Source organism: Pelodiscus sinensis, chromosome 6, assembly GCF_052426305.1.
Source record: "Pelodiscus sinensis isolate ZL-2025 chromosome 6, ASM5242630v1, whole genome shotgun sequence".
In the NCBI taxonomy this organism is placed as follows: Eukaryota; Metazoa; Chordata; order Testudines; family Trionychidae; genus Pelodiscus; species Pelodiscus sinensis.
In genome coordinates this window covers 30,536,178-30,562,654 of record NC_143057.1, presented here as the reverse complement: position 1 = coordinate 30,562,654, position 26,477 = coordinate 30,536,178, and the positions used below count along the sequence as shown (strand labels likewise).

Below are 26,477 nucleotides of genomic sequence, written 5' to 3'. Positions count from 1 at the left end.
GCCACTGCATCCGTATTTCCTCTTTCTGGTTTATCAAGCACATCTACTCTAGGCTTCTGGCTCCTTGGCCATCATCTCTCCCTTATTACTGGTTTTTTTTCCAGCCTGCAAAATTCCCTGCTTACATTGTGGTATTCATAGCAAGTCAGACTGCCTGAACAGGTCAGCATCTGCATTTTTGCTTCCTTTCTAGAGGTTGTGAACAGCATACATTGTCACACTTTACCACACAGGTCTTTCTAAGCAAGCACATTTATTCTTAAGGTGAAAACAGTACAGAGAAAACATATAAAACTAATAAAAGAACCAATATGCATGCCAACAAGTTTACCAGAAGTTACTCCAACTCCAGTCTTGAGCTCTAGTAGGTGTCAGTTATTCAAATCCCCCAACTTTGTTTTCCCCCAACTGCAGGTTTTGAATCTGAAACAGTAATGAAACAGAACAACCATAGTTCAGTCTCTTCTTTATATAGCTCCCATGTACCAGGTGATCAGCAGAGAAAAGACCCATTCTTAAGGATATAGCTTGAAAAGGCGGGGGTTTTTTCTAGTCAGAGATGGGAAATTCACATACATCTCCCCCTGGGCTATGTCTACACTCACGGCTTCTTGCGTCAGAAGTATGCAAATGAGGCGAAGCGTGGAATATCGCCGAGCCTCATTTGCATACCTAATGAGCTGCCATTTTTGCAGAAGGGTCTCTTGCGCCAGAAGGAGCTGTCTACACTGCCCCTTCTTGCGCAAGGAAAACCCTCTTGAGCAATGTCATTCTTCCTGAAAATAATCAGCATAATGACATTGCGCAAGAAGGTTTTTCTTGCACAAGAAGGGGCAGTGTAGACAGCTCCTTCTGGTGCAAGAGCCTCTTCTGCAAAAATGGCAGCTCATTAGGTATGCAAATGAGGCTCGGCGATATTCCACACTTAGCCTCATTTACATACTTCTGACGCAAGAAGCCGCGAGAGTAGACATAGCCCTGGAAAATAATTTTACTCCCTCTTCCTTATAACAACCTGTTAGGTGATAGCAGCTTTCAAGTACCTAATTCCAGGGGCAGCTAATTGCAGGAAATTACCATATGTGTAACATTCACCATGGCCCAGTCATGCTCACCTTACTCATGCAAGCAGTCCTACCCACTTGAACAGGAATAGAACCCATATCTCATATTATTTGTGTTGCTCCCATGTGTGCACAAACCATTTACAAATTAAAGGAGACAGAATCAGCATTCCTCCGACCTTGCATTCTAATGGACACCAATACAATCTAAGGGTGTGTCTAGACTACAGGGTTTTGTCGACAAAAGTCCACTTTTGTCGACAAAACTATACCTGCGTCCACACTGCCTTTGAGTTATGTCGACATAACGTCGACAAAACTCAGCAGTTTTGTCGACGTATGTAAACCTCATTCTACGAGGAATAACGCCTTTTGTTGACAGAGTTCTGTTGATGGAAGGCTTTATTGCATCTACACTGTCCTTTGCGTCCACACTGTTATGTCAACAAAGCGGCTTGCTTTGTCGACAGAATTGGATGTAGTCTAGACGCTCTTTGTCGACAGAAGCTTTGTCAACAGTATCTGTCGACAAAACTTCTGTCGACAAAACCCTGTAGTCTAGACGTACCCTAAGTGTAAGAAGTAAGATGCTACCATTCTAATTTGGTAGGGTTTTTTTTTTCATTCCCTTTTATTGGTGCAAATGACCACATCAGGTGCAGTGAAACAGTGATTTGGGCACAAGTGATTATGGTTTTACACCAGTGTATTTGAAGAGTAACCTCACTGAGGTGCAGTTCCTTCAGTGTCAGATTGGTGTGAAATCAGGACCGAGTTCCCAGTCCCACAGAACTTACAAAGTACTAGAAAAATATAATATAAAGGAGCAAGAAATAACAAAGAGCTATTGAAGAGGCCCAACAAAATAATGGTTTCCAAATGAAATGGGCTTTAGAGAGGGTTTTGAAAGGAGAGAAAGTGGGCCCTGGCTTGTAGGAAGATAAGGGTTATCCCAAGTGCAGGGGAAGTCATTCAACAATGGGTATAGGAGACAAGCAACCTGTAAGAGATGGAATGTGAAAAGAAATCTGATGAGAAATAGCAGAAGCTGTAGAGGTAGGGTTCTGAGGAGAGGATGAGAAAATAAAGCATAAAATTACTGTCTATTCTTAGTGTTCACTGTTTCTGCAAGTAGGCAAAGGGCCTTTCCTCTCATCTAGTTTTTACCTTGGAAAAGCTAAAATATCAATATACGTACAGACATGAGTATAGTTCTGAGATTGGATTCATAATAGAAATGGTACACTTTGTAGCTGCCCAGTTCTTTCAGAAGTAGTCCATAGGTCATAGTCCAATGGTCCATATTCAGGGTGAATCCAGCTTAGGACTGGAGAGATTTCCCTGATTAAGCAGATCTGAAATAAAGGATCTGGGCACCCTGGTGCTAATCCCAGGTGATTTAAATCAGCCTGGGGGCCCCTACAACTGCTGCAGCCAAAATTTCTACAAACTTGCTGCCCCTGCTCATGACTTGAACCCCACTCTAGGCCTGCATGTAGCTTCTGTTTTGAGCAGCGGCTCTAATTGCTTCAGCTACCTATTTCGTAAAGGACTTTAGTTGCTTTTTACCATCATCATAGAATCATAGAATAACAGAACTGAGGTCAGCAAGTCCAGTCCCATGCACTCGTGGCAGGACTAAGCATCACCTATCCTAGACCATCCCTGACAGATATTTGCCTGGGGATTTGTGAAATCTCCAACACCAGAGATTTTAAAGAGCAAATTAGACAATTTATTCCAGTGTTTAACCACCCTGAGAGGAAGTTTTTCCTCCTGTCCAACCTAAACCTCTCTTACTGCAATTTAAGCCCAATGCTTCTTGTCCTATCATCAGAGGTCAAGGAGAATAATTTTACTCCTTTCTTCTTTATAGCAGCTTTTAGGTACTTGAAAGCTGCTATCATGTCCACTCTCAGTCTTCTCTTTTCCAAACTAAACAAACTCAATCTTCCTTAATAGGTCATGTTTTCTAGACTTTTACTCAGTTTTGTTGCTCTTCTCTGGACCCTCTCCAATTTGTCCACATCTTTCCTGAAACGTGGTGCTTAGAACTGGACACAATGCTCCAGTTGAAGCCTAATCATGCAGAATAGAGTGGAAGAATTATTGTAAGCAAGACACACTACTCCTGATAATACATCCCAGAATCATGTTTTTGCAACAGTGTCACAACCGTTCTTCCTAGACAGTCACTTCCCATTTTGTATACGTGAATCTGATTGTTCCTTCCTAAGTGGTGTATTTTGCATTTGACCATGTTCAGTTCCATCCTGTTTACCTCAGACCATTTCTCCAGTTTGACCAGGTCATTTTGAATTATGACCCTATCCTCCAAAGCACTTGCAATCCCTCCCAGCATGGTATCATCCACAAGCTTTATAAGTTTACTCTCTGTGCCATTATCATTTTCAAGAATAAAGGGCAACTGTTGCACCCAGCAACCTTAATGTGGTTTCATTCAGCCCCCTGGATAACACGAGAATGATCCTCCCATGATGAGCTATTTTTACTTTAGTGTTGCTTTTTGCTGATGCTTTGGTGTAAAGCAGCTTGAACCTAGTGGACAATATCAGCTTTCATCTCTTGTTTATTGCCTTATTTGCCTGTGTGTGCTGACTTATTTAATGCAAACCCATAACTGGAAGACATCCTCATTCTTAACCAGTTTTGGAGAACAAGACTTTCTGCTTTATAAAGTACTTCCCCTAGCACGGCATGCATGTATATCCAGAGGCCAGGACATTTAAATTATGCACAGAGTTCAATAAAGAATGTGACCTCTCTCGGGGGGCGGTGGGGGGTGGGGAGGGTGCAGTCCAGTGCCATTTCTTTTCCCTGGTTCTTTTTTAGTGGCCTGGTACCTAGATAATTGTGTCACTGTTGAAAGCTGCATGCTTAGAATTCCTGGGTGCAATTTTCATGACTAATTATGGGCGGCACTAAGGCAAGCCAGTGGAGCGAAGAGCCTGCTGATCTTTCACATGTAAAATGCACAGCTGCAGCAGCAGTAGAGAGGTACAGGTTTGCTCAGGATGAAAGGTGACACACTTCTGACTTTGAGTGCTGCCATTTTCATAACATGCTTCCTTCCCCACTAGTGGAAAACCTTTCTGAAAATGAAAGTTCGTCCCAGGATCTCATGAAACTCTTGTGCATGTAGGATTTATATTACCCAAGGCATCTGAGTGAATTATTAACATGGCATCGTGTCAGGTGTTCATTGTCCCCTTTCTCTCTCTCTCTCACTCCTGATAATTAGTTGGAAGTTGGTATTCAATAACACTGCCTTTGTTAAATGCTTGCAGGATGAGGTAAGACTTCAGGACTAAGGCCAACATTTCTATAGTTACACATGCTCTACAGATTTGGCAGGCAGACATTTGAGGCAGAGAGAAGTTTATTACACACTTTTTCTCTCCTGACCATCCAAAAATAAAGTATGGGAAGCTAAGATTCACTTTTGCTGCAGCATTTTAGAAGCCACATTTAGTTTTCACCTTCATTTCACACTGATTTAAGTCCTTTAATTTTAGTGGGGTTGCTCATGATTTACACCAGTGCAGGTGAGATCAGAATTTGACCTAATTGCTTTATACTTCAGAATGCATGGCAAAGCCAACACTTTCCTAGTATACTTTTACTCACTTCCTTTCTTTCATTAGCCAAAACTCAGACAGTGGGTCTAAAAACTGGGGGATTATGGAAGAAAGTGCCAAAATTCTTAGGCTTAGCAAATATGTAAATAAAGTCTTTTCTGCATACACAATGTCTGTAAATAGGGAAGCAGATGACCTGGCTTTGTTTTAAGATAGAGAGCTAATGACAGTTTGGCAGGTTGTTGGGAAGTCAGATTCTTGCTTTCCAAAATTTGGCTGCATGGGAAAGTAGAAAGCGTGACAAGAAATGGGGATTTTGAAAATTTTTCCAGTTGTAACTCTCTGAAGGGAAATTTTCAGAGGCACAAATGGGAGTTAGGTACCCAACAGCTATTGAATTTTAGTGCTTTGAAAACCTTCCCCCAAAGTGTGGTGGTTAACATAGTCTGTATCTACCCTGGGAAGGTTTGACAATAAAAGTGCTGTCAATGTGCAAAAATTGCCAAAAGTCAAAACCCGTCAAACCAGGTTTTTTGCTTTCCACTGTCGTCATTTCATGGCCATGTTGCTAGCACCATGTGGACAGAGCAAAGCAATGTGGGTTAGCATCCCACAGTGCAGTGTTGGGGGAAGGCAGAGGTGTTCTGTGAGTTCTCCATGCTAAGGAATGTCAAAACAGCACAGCAGTCACTCCAGCCCTCTCTCCGCAGCAGCCGTCTGCCTGCAGCTGTGTTCCTAGTAGGGCAGAACAGGAAGGAGCATTCCAATTATTTCTCTTTGTTTGTTCCCAAAATAAAGCAACTCGCTCAGCTGTCAGATACTTCCCGGAGCTTTGAAAGAGGAAGGGTGCATGCCTGCAGGGCAACAGAGATCACAAAACACTGAGCAGAGCCACCAGGACAGGCATTGTGGAATAATGATGGAAGCTAGTTCTCTTAACAAAACAAACAGAAGACTCTACGCTGGCTCTTTATTGACAATAAAGAGAAAAGACAAAACTCTCTCCCTGGAGTAGAAGTTTTTTGTTGTCAAAATGGGGTGTTTTTTCTGACAAAAGTCACGTTGTAGTATAAACGTTATCACTGCTTTGTCATCAAAAGGCAGTTTTTGGTGACAAAATGTGTTATTGTAGACAAGGCCATAGTGACAGCTCACCCTCCCCAGGGAAACCCTACAGGAAATGGGCTGCAGATATTTTCTGCTAATCATTATTCTCAGGAACTGCAGCAGCTGAGGTTTGTCCTCAGGGTAAAGTTTGGGAATTTGTCACCTACCCTGAATTTGTACATCTGGAGTTATCTGTAGGTGGGCAGGGCCTTACACAAGGAGGCCTTTTGCTTCTGGGGGAGCTCTAGAGCGTCTTCATTAGTACGAAACAAAGAAAGGGATGAGTCAAGAGCAGAACAAAGGTCAAGATGTGACTGGGGACCAGATTCTCCATTACTATACATCTTGTACAGTTGTTTACACCAGGGCAAAGTGAGTGTACAACACTACCCGCTTAGGATGGCACAGTGAATGCAATGACTTGATGGTATGCAAGGGAATGCCGAATCAGATAAAGGCTGAAACATTGCTATCTGGAGGTCAAATCAAGAAGACTGATCTCTGTTCAAAAGAACATAGTCCAACATATCCATCTACATATTCCAACAAGCATTAATTGCTGCCTCTGGTGACTATTGCCAATTATTTGGCTTTAAGCTAAGACTGTTGACTGTATAGCAACTCTCAAAATACCATGTTTGTATATGTCATTGACTTCAGATTGTCAATGAATGGCTTCATTCAGTAGTTCTACCCAAGAGCCTTTAAAGAATGGAACTACTCTCAGTTCCTGCTTTCCCTGCCTATATTTTGCATTATTGCTTGATTATTCTTCTGTCCACCTTCTTCCCCAGATACAAGTGATATTTGTGGTTGGATTGGGTTGTAAAAAGGTTGATGTCAGATTGACCTAACTTGGAGAACATTTCCTGGAGGGCTGCTATGTCCAGCTCCCACTCATATTGGTCTGAGAACAGGCGGCTGAAGCTGTCTGCTATAACATTGAGAGCCCCCGGTAGGTAGGTTGCTATAGGGGTAATCTACTGCTATATGCACCAGTTCCAAAATTTCAATGCCTCAGTACAAAGGGAGTTGGACCATGCTCCTCTCTGGTGATGGATGTAATTCATGCATGGTGTATTTTCTGTTAGGGTATGGATGGTCTGGTTTTGATGTGCAGAAGAAAATTAAGGCATGTATATCGTACTGCTTTGAACTCCAGGATGTTGATGTGGAGTGTTCTTTCCTGGTAGGACCATTTGCCCTGCACTGTGTGAGAGTCCACGTGTGCTCCCCAGCCCATAATGGAGGCATCTGTAGTGATGGTAATCATCGGGGAAAATGGTTGAAATGGGACTCCCTCTAGCACGTTGTATGGCTGTGTCTACCCATGTAGGGAAGCTAAGACGTGGTTTGGTATGTTGACTGTTTTGTGCAGGGAGTCCCTGGAGGGGATGTAAACTGTAACCAGCCATGGTTGGAGGCACTTCATATGGAGTCTGGCTAGTCTCACCAAATATGTTGTGGCTGCCACACGGCCAAGTATTTAGAGACGGGTGAGCACTGTCATAACTGGTGAGGCTTGTAGTGAATTTATGAGGGCAGTGAATGAGCGGAACCTGTGTTTGTGTAGTATGGCTTTGGCTGTGATGGAGTCTAGTCAAGCTCCTATGAACTCAAGAGTCTATGTGGGCTGCAGTGTGGATTTTTGATAATTGCTATGGAATCCAAGGCTGAGTAGTAGAGTGACAGTCTTGTTGACCATGTCCTGGGAATCTTGATACAATGTGCCTTTGATAAGGCAGTAGTCTAAATAAGGAAAGATTATTATGCCTACATGGCGGAGGTATGCCGCTACTACAACCAGAGTTTTTTAGAAGACTTTCAGTGTCATTGATAAACAGAATGGAAGAACTTGTCACTGGTAGTGGTTGGCTCCTAGGATAAAATGCAGGAAACATCTGTGTGCTTGGTGAATAGTTATATGAAAATAGGCATCCTGGAGGTTGAGGGTTGAGCACCAATCTCTACTGTCTAATGCCAGTATGATGGTTGCTAATGTGACCATCTTCAGTCTTCAATATGTTACATATATGTTGAGTTTTCTGAGATATAGTATGGGTCTCCATCCCCATCTTCTGCTCTGAGGAAGTATTTTGATTAAAACCCTCTTCCATGATAAGCCAATAAAACTGGTTCTATGGCCCTGATTTGTAGATGATGTTGAACCTTTAGTTGTAGGAGGTTTTTGTGAGCGGAGTCCTTGAAGAGGGACAGGGAGGAGGATTGAAGAAGTGAATAGATGTGAAAGGTATGGAGTAGGCCAAACTGATGATATCTAGAACCCACCAATAAGATATGGGGATGTTGCTCAAGCCCTCAACCAGACCTTCAGATTCACTGCTTAGATGTGCACAGTTGGTTCGCACTAGATTGTTGTTGATGCTGCAGTCTGCACTTTTGTTGTCTGTATCTTTGTTTGAAATCATAGTGTCTGTGTGACTGCCTGTATGACTTCCTTGGTCTTGTGTAGGAGTTGTATCTCTGACACTTATTGGGTGGATATATATCTCTCATGTTCTAAGGATAGCATGTGACTCTTTCATCGACTGTAAAACCTTGTTGGTTTTATTGGCAAATAAATGAGACTCATTGAATGGGAAGTCCTCTTCTTTGAGCTGCAATTCCTTCAATATACCCAAGGCTTGGAGTCATAAGGCCCTGCGCATAACAATTGTGGTGGCCGTGCTACGTACCACGGTATCTGCCACGTCCAGGGTTGCCTGGAGTGCCGTGTGGGGATAGCGTGGTCCTCTTGCATTATGGCTTGATGCTTCTGTTCTGGGAGGAACTGGATGAGATCTTGTAATTTTGAATAATTGAGGAACTTTTGAAACTTCTTTGTCATTTTAGGCCTAAGGAGGGTGACTGTGAAGAGGATCTGTCTGTAGCTAAGGTCAGTAAAGAAAAAACTGAGGCGCTGTGCTGTGCGTGCAACTAACAGACACTAATGGCACGAGGAGACACTACTGTGCATGTGCGGTGCAGCAGGGCACTGCTAGAAAAGATGTCTGATTTCTGGCACGAGGACACACCAACACCTAGAGTGGAGCACCCACAGGGTCATCACTCGAAGAAGAATAAATTTACCCCAGTGTGTTGTGAGTGAGAAAAGCAACTTTTGACTTCTCTTCACTTTCTTCTTAATAAAATTCACCAGAACTATGGCTCAATTCACAGGCATGCTCCAGAGAGTCTTTGCTGGTCCATAGCAGCATAAACCCATCTTAACCAGCCATATGAGGACTACACCTGGAGGGGAATCTTCAGGTGGCTCAGAACTGCCACAACAGCTCAAACATCAACCCTACTTCCTTCTGACCGGTGCTAGGAATACAGTCAGGGAGAAACCAGGGATAAGTATTAGACCATCCCTGTTTCACATTAATCCATGTCTGCTATAATAGCCATTTGGCCTTCAGGTTGTTCTCACTTGTGTTGGGTAGCCAACTGTGCTTGGATGGTCCCACAATCACGGGAACAAAGATGGCTTATAGGCACCTTTCCCCTCTTGCCCTCACATTTTTTTTGCTGAGAACAAGTTGGGTGGATGAGTGAATCTGGTCCTATGTTTTAAATTGAACAATGACTCCACAAAACCATAATTCATACAAGCAAAGTACAATGCTGCACAGTTCATTCAGAAAAGGCAAGAAAGACTAAGTGGACTAGTCAATTTGGTTTCAGTTTGTTCTCATCTGATAAATGTCCTGTGAGAGGTCACACAATCATGTGAAAATGAAATGAGGAACAATGGGATTGGAGCACACACAGCTTTTCTCTTTGAATCAGTGAGCATGGTATCTACTTCCTTGATTGTAATGTAAAGGTTAGGGATCAAAAGATGGAATTAAATCATATTTTTATAACTGCAGCAAAGCCCTTAATAGGTCATTCTTTTTATCAAAATGTAGGTTTTGCTCACCACTTTTCAGTATGCTATTTATATGAAAAACTCCCTTCAATGGTAGGACTATTTCTCAGCACAAAGTACATATCCAGCCATCTATTCTGATAAATAGAGCTCTCCTGTAATTGAGACCTTGCTCTTGTTAAAAGGAAAAAAGATTAGCAAGAAGTGACTGGTTTCATAGTGGGCTAATGCACTGACCTTTCTCTTCCAGAAATAGGTGTCAAACTCCTAAATGTTTCATGTGAGTCTGGTGCTTTCAAACTAGTCATTGATCCATAATGCAGCATGACAGGCAATATCTGCTATACATAGGTTCAGGCCTTGATTAGCAGAGATGTTGCTGGTCGGACTTGAGGGCCGTTGATAAGGCAGTGAGATATGAGTGGCTTCAGGGCTTGCTAATAAAAGAGAGTTTTTCTCATTTGCCTTGTCTTCAGTAAGAAATAAAGGTGGCTTCTGACATTGCGTTAGCTAACTCATAGACTCAACGTAAAGTCCTAGTTAAGACTAGAAAGTTTGTAGTTTGAACATATTAGTAGATTTTAACATAAACAAAAGGCTCTTCCCTTAGGTTTTAACTCTACCTGTCGACTTGTGTGAAAATTACAAATTATGTTGTAGGATTTTATTTCATATTAGTTACCATGTGTTAGCTAACACATGGTAAAAACACACCTTTCTACTGGTGAAGGTTAACCAGAAGACAGTGGTTTAGATTCAGCCAGGCTGGTAGTACTAGAAAGTAGTGGCATTTGTTAATTGCATTTTGGTCATTTCATTCCTGGTCCTATTCAATAGGGGTACAGCTACACAGCAGGGTAAAAGTCAAATTAAATTACGCAACTTCAGCTACGTCAATTGCATAGCTGAAGTTGAAATAGCTTAATATGGCTTTTGGCGCTGTCTACACAAGCAGGAAGTTGAAGGAAGAACACTCTTCCTTCAACTCCCCTTACTCCCCATGACATGAGGGTTATTATGAGTCAGAGTAAGAAGTCCTCCAGCTCGACGACATTCCGAAATAATGGCTTGCTGTGTAGACGTGCTCTTTGTTATTTTGGAATAACATCTATGAGACCACGGATGTTGCTGGTTTAGGGAGGTACAAATTATACAATATTGAAGGTAATAATGGTGCCCTCTGCATAGCTGTAATGTACTTGCAGCACTTTATCCTGTGTGCACAGTTGCAACCATGCATGAGGTTGGCATTTGCTAGTTATTTCAAAGGTATGTTGGAACTTTTAACAAGGAACATAGAAAGAAGTTCTTTGTTACAGTTCACTAAACCAGCCCATCTCCTTTGTGAATCATTAATGATACTGACTGCCAGGTAAATTTACTTTTGCTATAAATCTATAAATGACATGGGAAGATGTGGTAGAATGATTTTCATACCGTTGAAATAAGAACAGTTTAGTTTCAAGGGGGACAGAGGAGAGATATAAATTAAGAATCTGGGAGATTAGACAGTGGGGAACTAAAGAGCAAAGTATTTTCCTTACTGTGCTAACTTTACCCAGACCATTATATATATTGCAGGAAGAAGGACATACTGTGCTATAGAAAGGGTTTAATTTAAGACTGCCTGCTGTAGTAGAAACCTTTTATAGCTTATGTTGTAGAAGCTCAATAACAGTTTTCTAGAGAGAGTTTAAAATTCTGTTTGTGCAAAAAGTAATTCTAAGTAAGTCTGAAGTTGTTTTTAAAGTAAGGGTTAGTGACATGGGTCAAGTTAGAAAATGGCAAGTTCCTTGAACATTGTGGAGTATCCTGTTATTGCCTGGATAATCCGAGCCAAAGAGTGGATGGCTGTGCTTTTGCACAAACCTAGCCCCTCTAACACTTACATACACGATAGCATTTAATAGGTGTCTCCTATGTTGCCCCCACAAACATGTGACTCCCATGATGCACCTGGCCACTCAGTCAAAGAGGAGATTTCCCTGTCACTGAAAGTGTAGACCAGGTAGGGAGCACAGTCCAAAGGAGAGCACTGGGGGAATCCAAACTACATTTCCTATGGGACAACTAGAACTCCCATAGGAACATGCAGTTTACTGTTGAACAGATTAAACAAAAAGTTTCAGGCCATTGAAACAAACCAAACAATTCAGATTTGGAGCAATTCAGCCCCAAACAAAATGTTTCATTTTCCTGACAGGATGCATCAAAAATTTCATCAAAAAGCAAAATTTTCCCACTGAAAAATTTGATTTTGCTGAAACTGCATTTTCTATTGAAAAATTGTTCTGATGGAGAAATTCCACTTTAATAGCTCCCCACTGCCCCCCACCTCCAAAACAGCCAGGAGTCTGGAAAGCACTGCCTGATTAGCCCCCCAACTGATTAGCTCTCTGTGTAAGCTCCCACCACATGTCCTCCAAAGGACTCACCTAAAATACAAGAGCCTTAGGAACTTGGGGAAGAGGCAGGAGCAGCTAGACAATCAGCCCTTGACAAGCTCTCTTGGAGATGGGGATGCACTCACCTAGGGATCTGTGAGAGTTGAGTAGCAGCTGCAGAAACCATCAGCCCTGAGTTGGGAAGGAGCGGTGGTCATAAATGGGCATGTTGACCAGTGCAGTCCTTTCCAAGCATCACACTGAAAAACTGAGATAGGAGGAATGTAGAAACAACATTTTCTACTCCTAATGCAAAGCTGTGGGATGCTGGAGGTGTGCAAAGGATGGGCTGGCAGGGGTGCTAAGTTCAGTAGCACTTACGCTGCTGATTAAAGCTGGAATGGGGAACACCACCGAGCCACTGACCAACAGCAAGGAAAGGCAGAGTAGCTGGACAGGAGGTGCAGCCCCTATTGATCATTCACTCATGAATGGAAGGGATGGTGGGTGCTATCCTCCCCCCAGGAGGAAGGAGAGTGAGGGACAAGGGACAAGTGCTGCAGGAGGTTGCCCCTCCCCAAAACGCTTCTTGCCTGCCTGCATAGGAGGCAAGATGTCCCTAAGACCAACAACTATCTGGTCTCCTATGAGTTCTTCCTTTAACATTCCACATTTGCAATACCCAGAAAGATTACAAACAGCACTCATCAAAATCTTAGTTATTTCCCCTTGTTCCTGGCATGTTAAACTGGCCATCAAAAGTCTCCTCCATTCTGGAGCATTCTTTCTTTTCCTTAGCGGAGGTAGGGCACACACGATATCATCAGCAGTATCACCCAGAGCAAATATCAGGGGAATTTACCTGCAATTCTTGTGCTCTCTTGATGCAGTCACCATCCAGAATTGCTTAAATCTGTGGATCCAGCAAGGTCAGCTCACTGGGTCCCGAAAACCAAACTTCTCAAACCAATCCATTTGTGCTGTGGGTTTCATTGTTGTGCTGAGACTGGGCATTGCCACCTTCTTGCAACCCCTTTCCTGGGTCATCTTCTTCTTGATTTTCCATTTTCCCCATTCGCACTCTGGCAGGTCTCTGCTCTTTCGTGTAACTTGTTTATGACCCCATGTAGGGTGAGTCAAAACCACGAAGAGCCAGGCTTTAAGCAGCAACTAGAGAACTTCCTAACCAGGAAGACCCAATGTTTATTACCTTGCTGCAACACCTCCCAGTCATCTCTAGTAACCATGGCAGACCAGGAACTCTATAACCACTCCACATTTTCCATCCAAGGCACAGTCCGATGACTCAGTCCTTTTCAGCTTCCTAACTGTGCCCATCATGCTCGGGAAGATCAATGAACTAGCCCCTTTTGTGTCTGATTCTTAGGATATGGCTACACTAGCCACCCTAGTTCGAACTAGGGTGGCTAATGTGTCATTCGAACTTGCAAATGAAGCTGGGATTTAAATATCCCGGGCTTCATCTGCATGTTTCCGGGCACCGCCATTTGACACGTGGCACGGGCTAGGTAGTTCGAATTAACACTCTGCAATGAGGAGTTTGGGCAGGTAGTTCGAGCTACCAGGCATTTAAAAATGGCGGCGCCTGGGAACATGCAGATGAAGCCCGGGATATTTAAATCCCAGCTTCATTTGCAAGTTCGAATGACTACATTAGCCATCCTAGTTCGAACTAGGGTGGCTAGTGTAGCCATACCCTCAGAGAGATGCCACCTGTCTCTTTTATTGCTTCTTATGTCGGTGCTCTCAATCCATTCTCATCCTCCCCTTCCTGCCAACCCTTTAGATAGCCCAGATGCCCTTTAACTCCATTTGGGAGGCTGCCAATCCATCACATGTGCACTAGACCTTGTTTCCTCTTAAAGGGGCCAGTCACCTTGTGGCTATGGTTGCAGAACATGCAAGTTGTGCTGGGTGGAGATGGGAAGCAAATGGAGGTCCACTCCAATATTCCTTCTCATTTTTCCCATCCATGTGTAGAATAAATTGTATGTGCACCAAGGCATGTGTGGATGTGTACCACCAGTAGAAACACATGCTGATGGCTGTGGGTGACTATGGGTGCTCCTGAATGGCACCTGAATCTCTCTTGGGTGTCCACGAAACACTCAGCTTACAGGGAACACTGGCTCTCCCCCGCCAAGTGCTGGGTAGGAAGAGGGAATGCTGTGAATGGCTGGCAGGAGCATATGTCCCTTTCCTATTGTTGGCAAAAGCAGCCTGGCTCCCCTGCTCAGGAACTAGAGCAAGGACTGCTAAGCTGCATGTTCAATATCTATTTTATATCTTTTTTCAGATGTCTCGTATCCCACTATGTCTCCATGGGGGAAGGGGGGATGTTGTGTGTTATTGTGCCTGTCTTGTAGTGCTGGGCCCTTTCCCCTCATGAACTACAAAAATCTTGCAGCTCAGTCATGTTATCTTACTTTAGAATGGCTCTCAGGGGTCACTGGTGGTATTTGCTAAACCAGCTGGTAAGTTTCCTTTAGTAATTTAAGTTTTAGCCTAACAAAGTATTGGGCAAAGTTCATTCCATTGATATGTGCAGTTACAGCCGGGGCAGAGGGTGATGTGAATTTGACCCATTAGCTTTGGTCTTGCTCCCACTGGACTCAATGGCAATTTTCTCATTGAGTTTAACTGGAGTACAACCAAGCCCATCATTTAGGGACCTTTATGCACAACTATATCAAAGTGGCTTATTAATTGTTTATAGCTTGATCTTCTTTCTATCTGCCACTTCCCTGACAAGTTTAACTGGCTTTAGATATGGTCAGTTCCAGAAGCATACTCCCTTTGTGATGTCTCATTACTCTAGATACATTTCTTGGTTTAGAATTTCTGCTTGATTTAAAAACAATTCTGGCATATCTATTGTTATAACATGAGTCTGGGTAAGAGAGAACCGGCTGGATTCCAAAGCATACTGTGCTCTCCAGCACAAAGATCGTATAGCATGGGTAGTAATAGAGGATTAGCTTATGCTTCTTGTCTTGCCCAGTATTTTCCCTTCTACAACACAATGAAGAAAAGCAAGAATCTATTTTTCTATGTGTTCAGAACTCAGAGAGCTGAACTCCATGGACCTATTAAAATATACTGAATCAACCTTAACAGCAACAACAACAAATTTCAGGGCACATTTGCTTAAGAGAAGCACATGAACAGAAAAACTGATACAACTTAAAATACACATGTAATTAAACAAAACTTCACCCTTTATTTATGAATCCTCCTAACATGTAAAACACATTAAGGCAACCATTTTTCCCTGAAGTTCCTCACCTCCTTAGATACTATTAAATCCAGACCAAAACTCTGGTTCCAAAGCCAGAAGAATTTTTAGAACAAACCTCTGAGATTTAATTCCCTATATCTGTTTCTAATGAATGTCCAAACATTAAGCAGCCTCATGGTGAGAAACATGGACTACAGCAGTCTTTTTAAGGCATTTCTACCAGTCATGTCAGTGTGTTATAAATTTCCAGTTTTATTTTGTTTCATATGCACAAACCCTTCATTTTACCTTTTACATAAAAAAGACTTCATAAAACAAGAAAAAATAACTTATGATTATATGAAACATAACTATAACAAATCACAAAACTATACATATTAATAGAAAAAAGTGGCGCTAATTCTTTAAAAGATTATAACTTGCAATATGCAACAGATGTGCCAGTACAATAATATCAGCTAGATATACAGTATGGAATATGGACTTCAACTCTCTATATGTGAGCATGTATAAATATGTACAAGAATCGGTAACGTTTATAGAAAACTTATTTTCACTCCCTCTCCTCCCCAAAGTGCTTTGTGTAAAAATGTTACACAAGATACTCTGCTTTCTGTACAAAAGAAAAAGTTAAACACACATGTGCAATTTCAAAAGTGTGTCTTTTGCTTTACCTGTTCCTAAAAAAGAAAAAACAAAACAAAACAAAACAAAACAAAACAAAACAAAACAAACAAAACTAGAAAAAGTCACGCAAACAACAAAAAGTGCTGTTTAAAAATGCTATAAAATTACACAACCAAAACTGGTAACGAACACAGTGAAATGTAGGTTTATACAAAGCCATTCACAATGATTCATGAAATTATGAAAGTATATCGTGACAGACAGCACTAACATTGCAATATTTCGGCAACTGATATTAGAAACCTATGAAGTCTTTCTTTTTGATACAAAATGCTATTTGAAACTACATTTTAACTCCAGTGTAGACCCCTTTATCCTGTAGATATAAATACACCATTTGAATATGAAAGAATAATAAAAAAGATTACTGTAAATTATTTAATTACAATATTGTTTTATGTCCATTTTTTAAAATAAAAACATCTTTTAGATTTAATCCCTTTAGAAAGTTAATATTTTCCAGCAATTTAAAACAAAAACAAAATGTTGAGGCACATGTATTTGCATGTAATTCAGTAACTTGTGTTAAGCTATGTATGTTTTTAGAAGCACCAGTTTTCATTTGTGATGTGACAAAAAATTCTGTTTAAATATTCAAGAAAAGTCACATAAGAGTATTTTTTGTTAAACATCCAGCCACCGCGAAAGGATCTCCTGAAGTTTATGAGAATGATCATGAAATAATCATGAATTATCTCTCTTTTTATCATGATATAGAAGTAAACGGGAATCCCCCTTTTTGTAGAATGGTAACCCATCTCCAAGTGCTGCTGGAGATAGTATTCAGTTTTCTTTAAGATTAAGGCACTTTAAAAGTTGTGCACAGTAAAAAAAAAAAAAGACTCGCAAGAGTGGTTTTTTTTTTCAAACTTATCTGTCAAAAAGGAAAACACTCAACATCCTTTTGTGTTTTGTCTTCTTTCTTGTACCACTTCTGAGACTCTCATCATCTTTCTTTATAAGCAGTCCTCACCAGATAGTTTGTATGTTCAGAGATTAGAAACATGTCTTTCAGTAGCTTCAAAGGTCAAAAGAGGTATATATCTGAACTCTGCAGTTATTTTTCGCTTTTCATACATAGAAAATGACAAATGACAAATCATGGACAACCATATCAGAGTTGCAGTAAGGCAAACATTTTTTAACTGACTTGACCGTCCACAATACTGCTCCTGATGACTTCAGTGGTGTAAGATAGAGCACTGTGAACCTAAAATTGTAACTTTAAGCATGCTTACAACTCCTTCAGAAGTCAAAGGTGTGCAATGACCATTGGAGGGCCCTTAATACCGGATAAAATGAAATCTCTAGAAAACACTACAATTCAGGGTTAATGCATTGGGCCAGAGATTCAGCTGTGCTGCAGCTCAGTGCAGATGCTTTAAATAAGTGTGTAACATCATTCACCATAGCAAATAGGACAATATGTTGTCTAGGCACAATGATGTGAGTTAAGACAGAGGGCCAAATTCATCCCACGTGTCAGAGTTAGAGTACAACAGGGATTAATTTTACACATAATTTCTAAATTTAAGACATACCCTGTTACTTTTGTATAGTTTTTGTGCGTATGTACTTAATTGTTTAAATGTTGTATACTTTTATTGATAGAACAGATGAAATTCTGCCAGTTAAGTGTATATGTGCAGATGTGATCGATTTTAGAGGCTCCTCTGAGGCCTGGTGTTTTGCCAAATTCATCCCTGGTGCTACTTCATCAAAGTCAGTGCAGTTAAATCAGGAATGAATTTACTAGACAGATCATAACAGTATCTCAGTACAAGCAGGTATCTGGGTAATATTTCAAAATGTAGCTATCTAAACTAATGACTCCATTGGAAAAATTATAATCTCTTCTGTGAATAATACTTTGATAAATTTCAGCATGCAAACTTGTTGGACTGCAAAAATTTCTTCAGATTTTAGGGCCATAATATGAAGCTATCATATTAATAAGCACATATATACATTAAAAATCCCCACAACTTTTATTCACAATACGAATGAATAATTTTAAAATAAAATTTTAAATAAGAAAAATTGTTTTCCAATTCCACAGGAGCACAACAATGGCAAAATCCACATCTCTATTGCGTAATTTAATTCCTTGCGCCTTCCATATCATTGTGGGTTTTAAAATAGCCAAAGTGATTTGCTTTCAGCCTGAGCTAAAACTTGTAGGCCATCACAAGGTTAAAAACAACTCAGTTGTAGATCTCTGAATAACCTAGCACAAACATCAACAAACCCTAAAATGTAACAGTCTTCAGGGAAAAGTTCTGTAGAATTGTATAAGGATGAAGTCAATAGGGAAAAATAGAAATTTAACAAGGTTTCATATAAATTGCTTTAAAAAGCTACAGAATTTAATGGATAATGATATCTTTTCTATAGGTTATTTTTAACCATCCTATAGCATTCTACAGCACAAATATAAATCTCTTTTAAATTGCATAGTATGGTTAAAAAATATTTTGAAAGATTATCATTATTTATTAAATTCTCCACAGCAGTGCTAATAAGGACTGCTCAAATATAAAAGAAATCTAGTGCCTTTTTAGTTAAACTTGACTTAGTCATTGTATAAAATGTTCAAATGCAAATAATATTGAACAAGATAGCCACAGCTGTTCTGAAAGGCTTAAATTCTAGTGGAATGGAACAGAAAACCAAAACAAGGATTGCAGGAAATCCAGTGCCATGTTCTTTGGCTCCAAGAAGCCCCAACAATGCCTCTAACTGGTGGTTCTATGATCAGTCTCAAATTTTTTCCCTTTCTTTGTCTTTGTGTATATCTAGCTCTGTAAGCACCACAGACAAACAATTGTGCAAGAAGCTGTGTCTTTTACAATGTTCATAGCGTTCTCTGGTTTTAGGTCTTACATTTCTTCCTCCCCCTTTCAAAACCGTATTCTTAAATGATTTCACCAACTCAATTTGAAAAGATTACAGCTAGCAGCGGGTTTCTTATTCAGTATTTGAATTCCCTTTGAAATAAAAAAAATAGTGCTGCCATGCAACAGAGCAAAAGAAAAGTAACAATTGCTTAAGTTTTGGCAACATTTTCTTGATTTACTGACATTTCCCCCTTTGATTGGCTGTTTCTGTGAGGTGAAGTGTCTGGTGGTTGCATTTCCCCCTCTTTCATACAGGAGTCTGGTAGAAGACTGTATTTTTTCCTCGCCATCAGAAAGGAAAGATGATATGAAGTAGAATATTTGTAATTAGAATTAGATTATTTTAACCTTCTGTATAGACAGAGGAAAGCTGACTAGGGCAACGATCCACTGCATTTATCTGAAGGAAACTGGTGTCCTCAGACCCATTGCGCAATGAATCACCAAAGAAGCCTGTTGAGCCTGATGGAAGATCATACACTGGAAAAGAACACAGAAATCAATAATTAACACTGACCAACTATCTGTAATAGTTACACAGAAGAACAGCTGGAAATAGCATTTAAAAAATACATGGGAACTTAATGGTTCAGCTGAACTGCTTACTATGAGGGAAGACCTAGCCTCATAGAAATCACTGGTAAAACTCCAATTGACTTCAATAAGATGAGGATGTCACACACTGTGTACATATAATCATACATAATATACACGTGCATACACAAATTATATCCACTGTGTGTGTGACTATATGGATGGATAGATCATGCAGAGGCTCCACTGTGGAGTTTCCCTTTACTGTGCAGTTTAGTTGAAGATCCTTTTATTTTATGAATCTGCCCATTGCTCTGCTGCTCAGATTATGGTTATGAGATTTCCACACACACAATATAGGATTAAAACACCCCCACAGCAAACTTCTGTAGGGAATATATTGTAGTGTAGAGAACCCTCTCATGCAAACACCAAATTTCAATAGGCACTAGGGCTACATCTACACAACAAGGTTTTTGCACAAAAACACCTGTTTTTGCAGAAAAACCTGTGGCGCGTCAACACAAGCACATTTTTGCGCAAGAAAATCTACAATAAATCAACAGAGCAGAGGACTTTTTGCAGTGTAGGTATACCTCCTTCTACGAGGAATAACTCCTTTTTGCGCTACAGTTCTTGCACAAAAAGGCATGTGTTGATGCTCCGCAGGGGTTTCTTGCGCAAAAAGAGCCTATCTATCTGAAAAAGCACAGGTGCTCTCATGGCCATTCTGTGAATGGCTATCAGAGCTTTCTTGTGCAAGACCATTCATGCAGTGTGGATGATCTCTTGCGCAAAAGTGCATCACAAAAGCGATGCACTTTGAGGTCTGGACGCGCTTTTGTGCAATACGTTTCTGCGCAAGAAGTCTTCGGCAAAAGACTTCTTGCACAAAAACCCTGCAGTGTAGACATAGCCTAGGTGTATACAGGAGAACTGTTTGCAGAGCAGGGACCTTATTTTGGACTAGATTTTTAAACGCTTCAGTAGATGGCTGCCATGAATATAAAAACTGGCAGTTAGGTATATAATAGGGCTGTTAAGCACCTCACACCAGGATTGAAATGTGTAGCACATTTTAAATGAAATTTGCCTCCATGCAGAGGAACAGCACATGGCCTATGCATCACTTATTAAGTTCTACTCAGACCCTAATGCAATGTATCTACACCGAAAAAAAACACCCACTGCTGGCCCATGTTAGCTGACTCAGCCTTGCAGGATTTGGGCAGCGTGTCTATAAAATTGCAATGTAGATGAGCCAAAGGCCAGGCACTGGACACTGTGAGTGGGGAGAGGCCTACTGCTCCAACCTGAGCCTGGGATGCCTATATTGCAACTTTATAGCTCCATGAATCCTAAACAGCTGACACGGGGCAGGGGTTTTAGTTTTATTGCAGTGTAGACATGACCAGAAGAGACCATGCAGCTTGTGCAGGTACTCTGCCCAGGTGTAAATTTGATCTTTTCAGGGTAGCATGCACATCCTTATAAAGGAGCTAACAGAAAATGAGCAATTAAATCTTGATAGAATTGCTGTGTGCACTACGGGCTGCATGCACCCATGAACAGCTAGACAAATGAATTCCTTGACCAGGAAAATTATAGTGGGCAAAAAGGTATAAAGCAAAACCAATGGCTTGAGTCATCCCAATGAGCTACTCTAGTGGACTGCAGGAACAGAATGACTTCACAAGTCCCAGCGGAAGATATTTCAAAGGGAATACATGAGCTAATATATGCCTGTCTGTGTGCAGGAATTTAGAATCTAGAGAACACTACATCCAATACATAGGGTACGTCTAGACTACATGCTTCTGTCACCAGAGGCATGTAGATTAGGCTACCAGACATAGGAAAATGAAGCGGTGATTTAAATAATCGCCGCTTCATTTAAATTTACATGGCTGCCATGCTGAGCCGACAAACAGCTGATCAGCTGTTTGTTGGCTCAGCGCGATAGTCTGGACGCGCGGGTGTCGACATCAAAGGTATTTGTCGACCACCCAGGTAAACCTCATCCCAGGAGGCATACCTGGGTGGTCGACAAATACCTTTGATGTCGACACCCGTGCGTCCAGACTATCGCGCTGAGCCGACAAACAGCTGATCAGCTGTTTGTCGGCTCAGTGCGGCAGCCATGTACATTTAAATGAAGCGGCGATTATTTAAATCACCGCTTCATTTTCCTATGTCTGGCGACAGAGGCATGTAGTCTAGACGTACCCATAGCGTGTATGCATGCCAGATGTGCCGACACCAGATCTCTATGGCTAACATCCCCACAAAGCTAGGGGGAGATCAAGCGCATCATCTCTAATTGTAACTAGAAGTCATCACAGCAGCAAAGCATGGTAACATTTACACATTTACACAGGTAGTTTACAACAGTTACTTACCTGTAATACCAGAATGTGCTGAAAAAGCTCTGTGGAAAACATCAAACCCTGTCTGACCCATTGATGTGGGAACTAGACAGTCTTCAAAAGGAGGGACCATGTTACATGAACCACCATGTTGTATGTTCCTCTGAGCATCAGTGTAATGTGGAGGGCAGAAAGTCTGTAGTTGCCCATAAAAGCCTAAAACAGAGGAGTAAGACATGAACATAATTTGATATTTTATCTGAACAGATAAAGAGACACTATAATGACAAGATATTTTATCAGATAAAGAGACACTATAATGACAAGCACAGTGAGTGAAACCCTGCTGACACAGGGTAATTGTTATTCTGCCTTAATATCCAGTTCATTATAATATTCTCTGCAGTAATGCTTCCTCCACAAGATGTGGTTTCCATTGGCTCCTAACTACTTTAAATCCATCTTAGAACCATCTTGGTTCTACCACCACCTTTCTGGAGGCAGAAATAGATCAGGAGTCATTATATGGAGACTAACATTTTCACTAAAACTCTCCTTTTTTTTCCTACAGTCCTGTTAAAAAATCTGACATCCTGAAAACTTCACTTAGATTCAAACTCAGAAAAAGCTCTCATTAAAGATAAAGAAAGATTTGCCTAAATAATTACTATATAAAACCCTCGCCCTGGATTTAAGGTGTCAAATTAAATCCTATCCAAGTCCTTGAAATTGACTTGAAGACTTGGAGATGGTGAACTGATGTACAAGGCTCTGAGTGATTGGACTGCACTTATGACATATTTACACTCCCCTTAGCTATTCCTAAAGATAGACATAGGATCAGATTCTCATTTGGCATAAATCAACACACTTTCAACTGTAGCGATTTATACCAGATGAGAATCTGATCTTTTATGTCTAAATCACTTGAAAACTTGTCAGAGTTTCTTTAAAAAGAAGCCTCATTTTCATGTTCTTTATTGAACATTAATGATTATTAACAGGCATACAAATATCCAGCGAGTTAATGTTCTGCAAATATCAAGTAACCAAGAGGTAATAATCTAGTTCAGAATGGATGAGATTGCAATTCTTAGCCAGCAACAGACAGGGTGAATCTACTGTAATACAACTTGGTAAGGCATACAACAGAATGAACTATCCTGTGGAATCATGGTCTTCCCATCCATTTACAGATTTGCACATGAGGTCAAGGTAATAGGCTTATTGGCTGGGATTCTGAACAGCTAAGACATTTATTTTGGGTTTCTAAAATGTCCTGATTACAAGTTTTAAAGCATGTGCCAAAGGTAAAACCATTGTTGGGTCAAAAATATTTACAAATTTGCTCAGTAACAACAGATGGCTTTTCCCCACCTTTAGATGCAAGACTTATCTTTCTACCCACTCCCTCCCCTAGAAAAACCTGGAAAAATAGATAAAGCTTGTAGCATGCTCTGAAGGTAATCAGTCTAGGTTCTGGCAGACTCAGAGGGGAGAGGATGGAAGAAAATATCAGAGTCAAAGCTCCTCCGCCAAAGCACCCTATTATCAGCCCTCTCTCATTTATACCAATGCATTACTAGCTTGAGTGCCTTACCAGATCTTAACAGCTGAAAAATCACATGAGGAGAGGAAGAGTTGGAAAGTAAACAGTGGCAAACTGCTGAGGGCTTTATAGTTTAAATCCAGTATGTTTAAAATTCTCCCAGAAATTATGCATGACTATCGCCTTGCCCATTAAAAGATGAGCTCAGGAACAATACAGCCTCAGAAGATTTTGTAAGCCAACAGTTCATTGTCTAGGTACTGGTATGCCATTTCTCATGCTGAAGAGTATGCAGAAGTACATCATACCAAAAATAGAGATCTTAAATATCAGTTAATTGAACAGTTGATTAACTTGATGAGTTCTTATCGGTTAGTTGACTATTCTATAGTCCCCGGGGGTCAGACTGATGCTCTATCAGAGGCAGCAGTGTGGGATGCCAGGCGGGACTTGTTCCGCACGGGGAGCCAGTTTCAAAAACAGCTCCCCTCACGGATTGGCTGCCTGCCTCCCCACGCTGGTGCCTCTGATACAGGCTCTGAGTGATTGGACTGCACTTATGACATATTTACACTCATAGAAGCATGGGGTGGCAGCAGCCCCTGTCTGCGGGGAGGAGGGATCTGAGCTCCCGGACCCGAGGCAAGCCAGAACTGAGCCAGGCTGCCTGTCTGCCTGGCTCCTAATACACTTTAAATGCAGAGCTGCAGCAGGGGTAGGTCCCAGATCCGGTGCAAGCTAGGACTGAGCTGGGCTGCTGGCCAGCCTGCTAAAAAATTTACTGGTGAGGAAGGGGGTAATGTGTGTAGTCTATAGCATTAACCTATAGGCTTTTGCTTATCAGTTAACCAGTTAATCAATTACACTATTACATCCCTAACCAAAAAACCACTGCAAGGAAAAATGATCCCCATCTCCAAAAGCAACTTAAGGAATTTCCTATGTCTCGAGTTTCTTCCACAGACGTTGCTATCAACAGAAGTGCTAACTCTTCTAACTAGTACATGTTAACTGTTACATGACACAGTTCTCTCACATTAATTCTAACTTCATAAAGTAAAATATATTTTCCTGACCAGCACTAAAATAAAAAAGCCCATCTCTTGATACATCTGCAGTAATTAAACTGATCACTGCAAATTTGGAGCTATGAATCAAGTTTGGATGAAAAATCTCTTCTCAGGCTGGAAGAAAAAAAATCAGTAGCTAACTGGTTAATTGTAGCTTAGATGAGATGTAAAGTGAATACAATGTTGTCAACTTGTAGTCATTAATGATTCCAGTAGGTTTTCCTTATAATACTTGTAGCAAAAAGTATTATAAAAGGGGGTGTTAAATCTGATGTGATGGACAAATCTTAGTTTAGTTACCAAATAACTAAGTCAAATACATTACTACTACAGTGGAAAACTACAGTGGAAACTTCAGTGCAGTTTAGCAGGCTAATATTGCACAAATATCATTCAGACAGTGCTAGTCATAGCCAACCAAATAATTATAAAGGTATATTCATGATGACAGAAAATATTCAGCATCCATCTCTGTCTTCTGCTGATGTCAAGGGACCATCGCAGACTCTGAATTCCCTGGAAGTTAGCTAGTCCTGTCAGGTCTATAGATTGTCTACCCCCTAAAGAGTAGTCATCTTGATGGCTTGGATGGCTCTGAGAAGATGTAAAGGTCCGTTGCTGACCCCTAAATAACTAAGAAATGATCAGCCAGCTATCTCCTTCCATGTCATCAGGTAGAAGACAACTTTTGAGAGGGAGGTGTCCAAATATCATTCAAATTATATGTGACTTGAATATATTAGCCTATTTGTTCATTACTAACAATTAGAGAGTGTCCAACCTGAGCCACCCAGTATAACTTATTTTTAAAGAATATTTTAAAGTGCATTTCTAAAACTGCAGAGGCTATTAAAAAATAAAATCCTTCTGACTTAGGATTGTATCACAGGAGGGATACTTTTGCATTTTGATAGCACCTTACATGAAAGAGCACAACACATTTTACAAAACTGTTATAGTCTAGCTATGATCCAAATATATTTTCATCCCCTTTCCTAGGAAAATGGCTATAGAAGATGTTTGCTAAGTGTTTATGCCTGGATAATGTATTTCATAAATATCAGCAGGTAAAGCAGCAAAGAGAACACACTGCAAAACGTGCTGTATCACTTTGTGTGATATAACTGATTTCCTGTCACACAGGAGAAGAGATGTGCAGTTTAGGAACTTTATGATTCTAATTATTTTTCCCTTGAGGCTATAATCCTGCGGGCTCACTGAGGAAATATACTGATCCTGGCATGTATAGAGTGTGCTTGAGTCAAAATGAAAAACTTAAGGCCGGAGAAATCAATCTGAACCTTCAATTGGAATTTCTAAGAGCACTTATTTGTCAGTTTGTAAAATTGGAGTTTGTAAGAAATCTAAGTTCACACACACTGAGATAGCCAACCAATCTGTCTGCGTGCATGTATATACACACAGGCAATTTTGTCCACGTAAAAGATTGCATGAGAAACCCTCCCCAAATACAGTTTTATAAGTTGCTTTAAAGTTTTGATCTTTTATTAGTTTCTTTGAGTGGGTAACAGACATCAGGTTACCCTGAAAGTAGAAAAATAATGCATAAATCTGACCCTTCCCTTAAAGCGGTCAGCAAATGTGTGGTATAGGCAGTGCTAACATACTGTAGGCTCAATCCCAAGAGAGGCTAAACAACTCCCACTGACTTTAGTAGGACTTGTGGGATCTTAGCAACGTGTAGGACTTAGGTCAGTGTTCTGAACCCTTTTGTATTTAAAACGAGTAATTGGAACAGAAATGAGCTGGCTTCCAAAGCATGTTAGTTATTTACAATATATCTCCCCTCAGTTCAGTGATGCCATTTAAGGGAAAAGAAACAGTAGCACAATAAAAAAAAAGAAAAGAAAAACAATAGCTTTCCAAAACTCGCTTTAAACCATCACTATTAACTAGCTTGAAAAGTGCTCATAAAAACAACTGCTGTCTCAAGCTGTATTGGGTTACATTGTGAAAGTTTACTGTTGAGTCAGACCAGTTACCAGAAATACAATCATTTCAATCTACAGTAGTCAGAGACAGCTGGCAGGGCCCAGTAAGACACATGCTGAAAATGTTCTTTCATT

At 40.7% G+C, this 26,477-nt stretch overlaps 1 protein-coding gene across 2 annotated transcripts in view; it reads right to left on the bottom strand.

Annotated features, from left to right (window-relative positions):
* Window positions 1-263: 263 nt before the first annotated feature.
* Window positions 264-26,477, bottom strand: part of GLIS3 (GLIS family zinc finger 3) — a 299,994-nt gene continuing 273,780 nt past the window's right edge. Inside the window, exons 8-10 of one of the 2 annotated variants that reach the window (XM_025180729.3) lie at window positions 21,805-21,987; window positions 19,220-19,351; window positions 264-423 (exon numbers count right to left, since the gene is read on the bottom strand). In XM_025180729.3, coding sequence (XP_025036514.3) covers window positions 380-423; window positions 19,220-19,351; window positions 21,805-21,987 — 359 coding nt within the window. In that variant the 3' untranslated portion in view covers window positions 264-379. Of the gene's footprint in view, window positions 424-15,519; window positions 19,352-21,804; window positions 21,988-26,477 lie in introns of those variants that run through there. The other variant, XM_006115134.5, reaches the window with a different exon arrangement.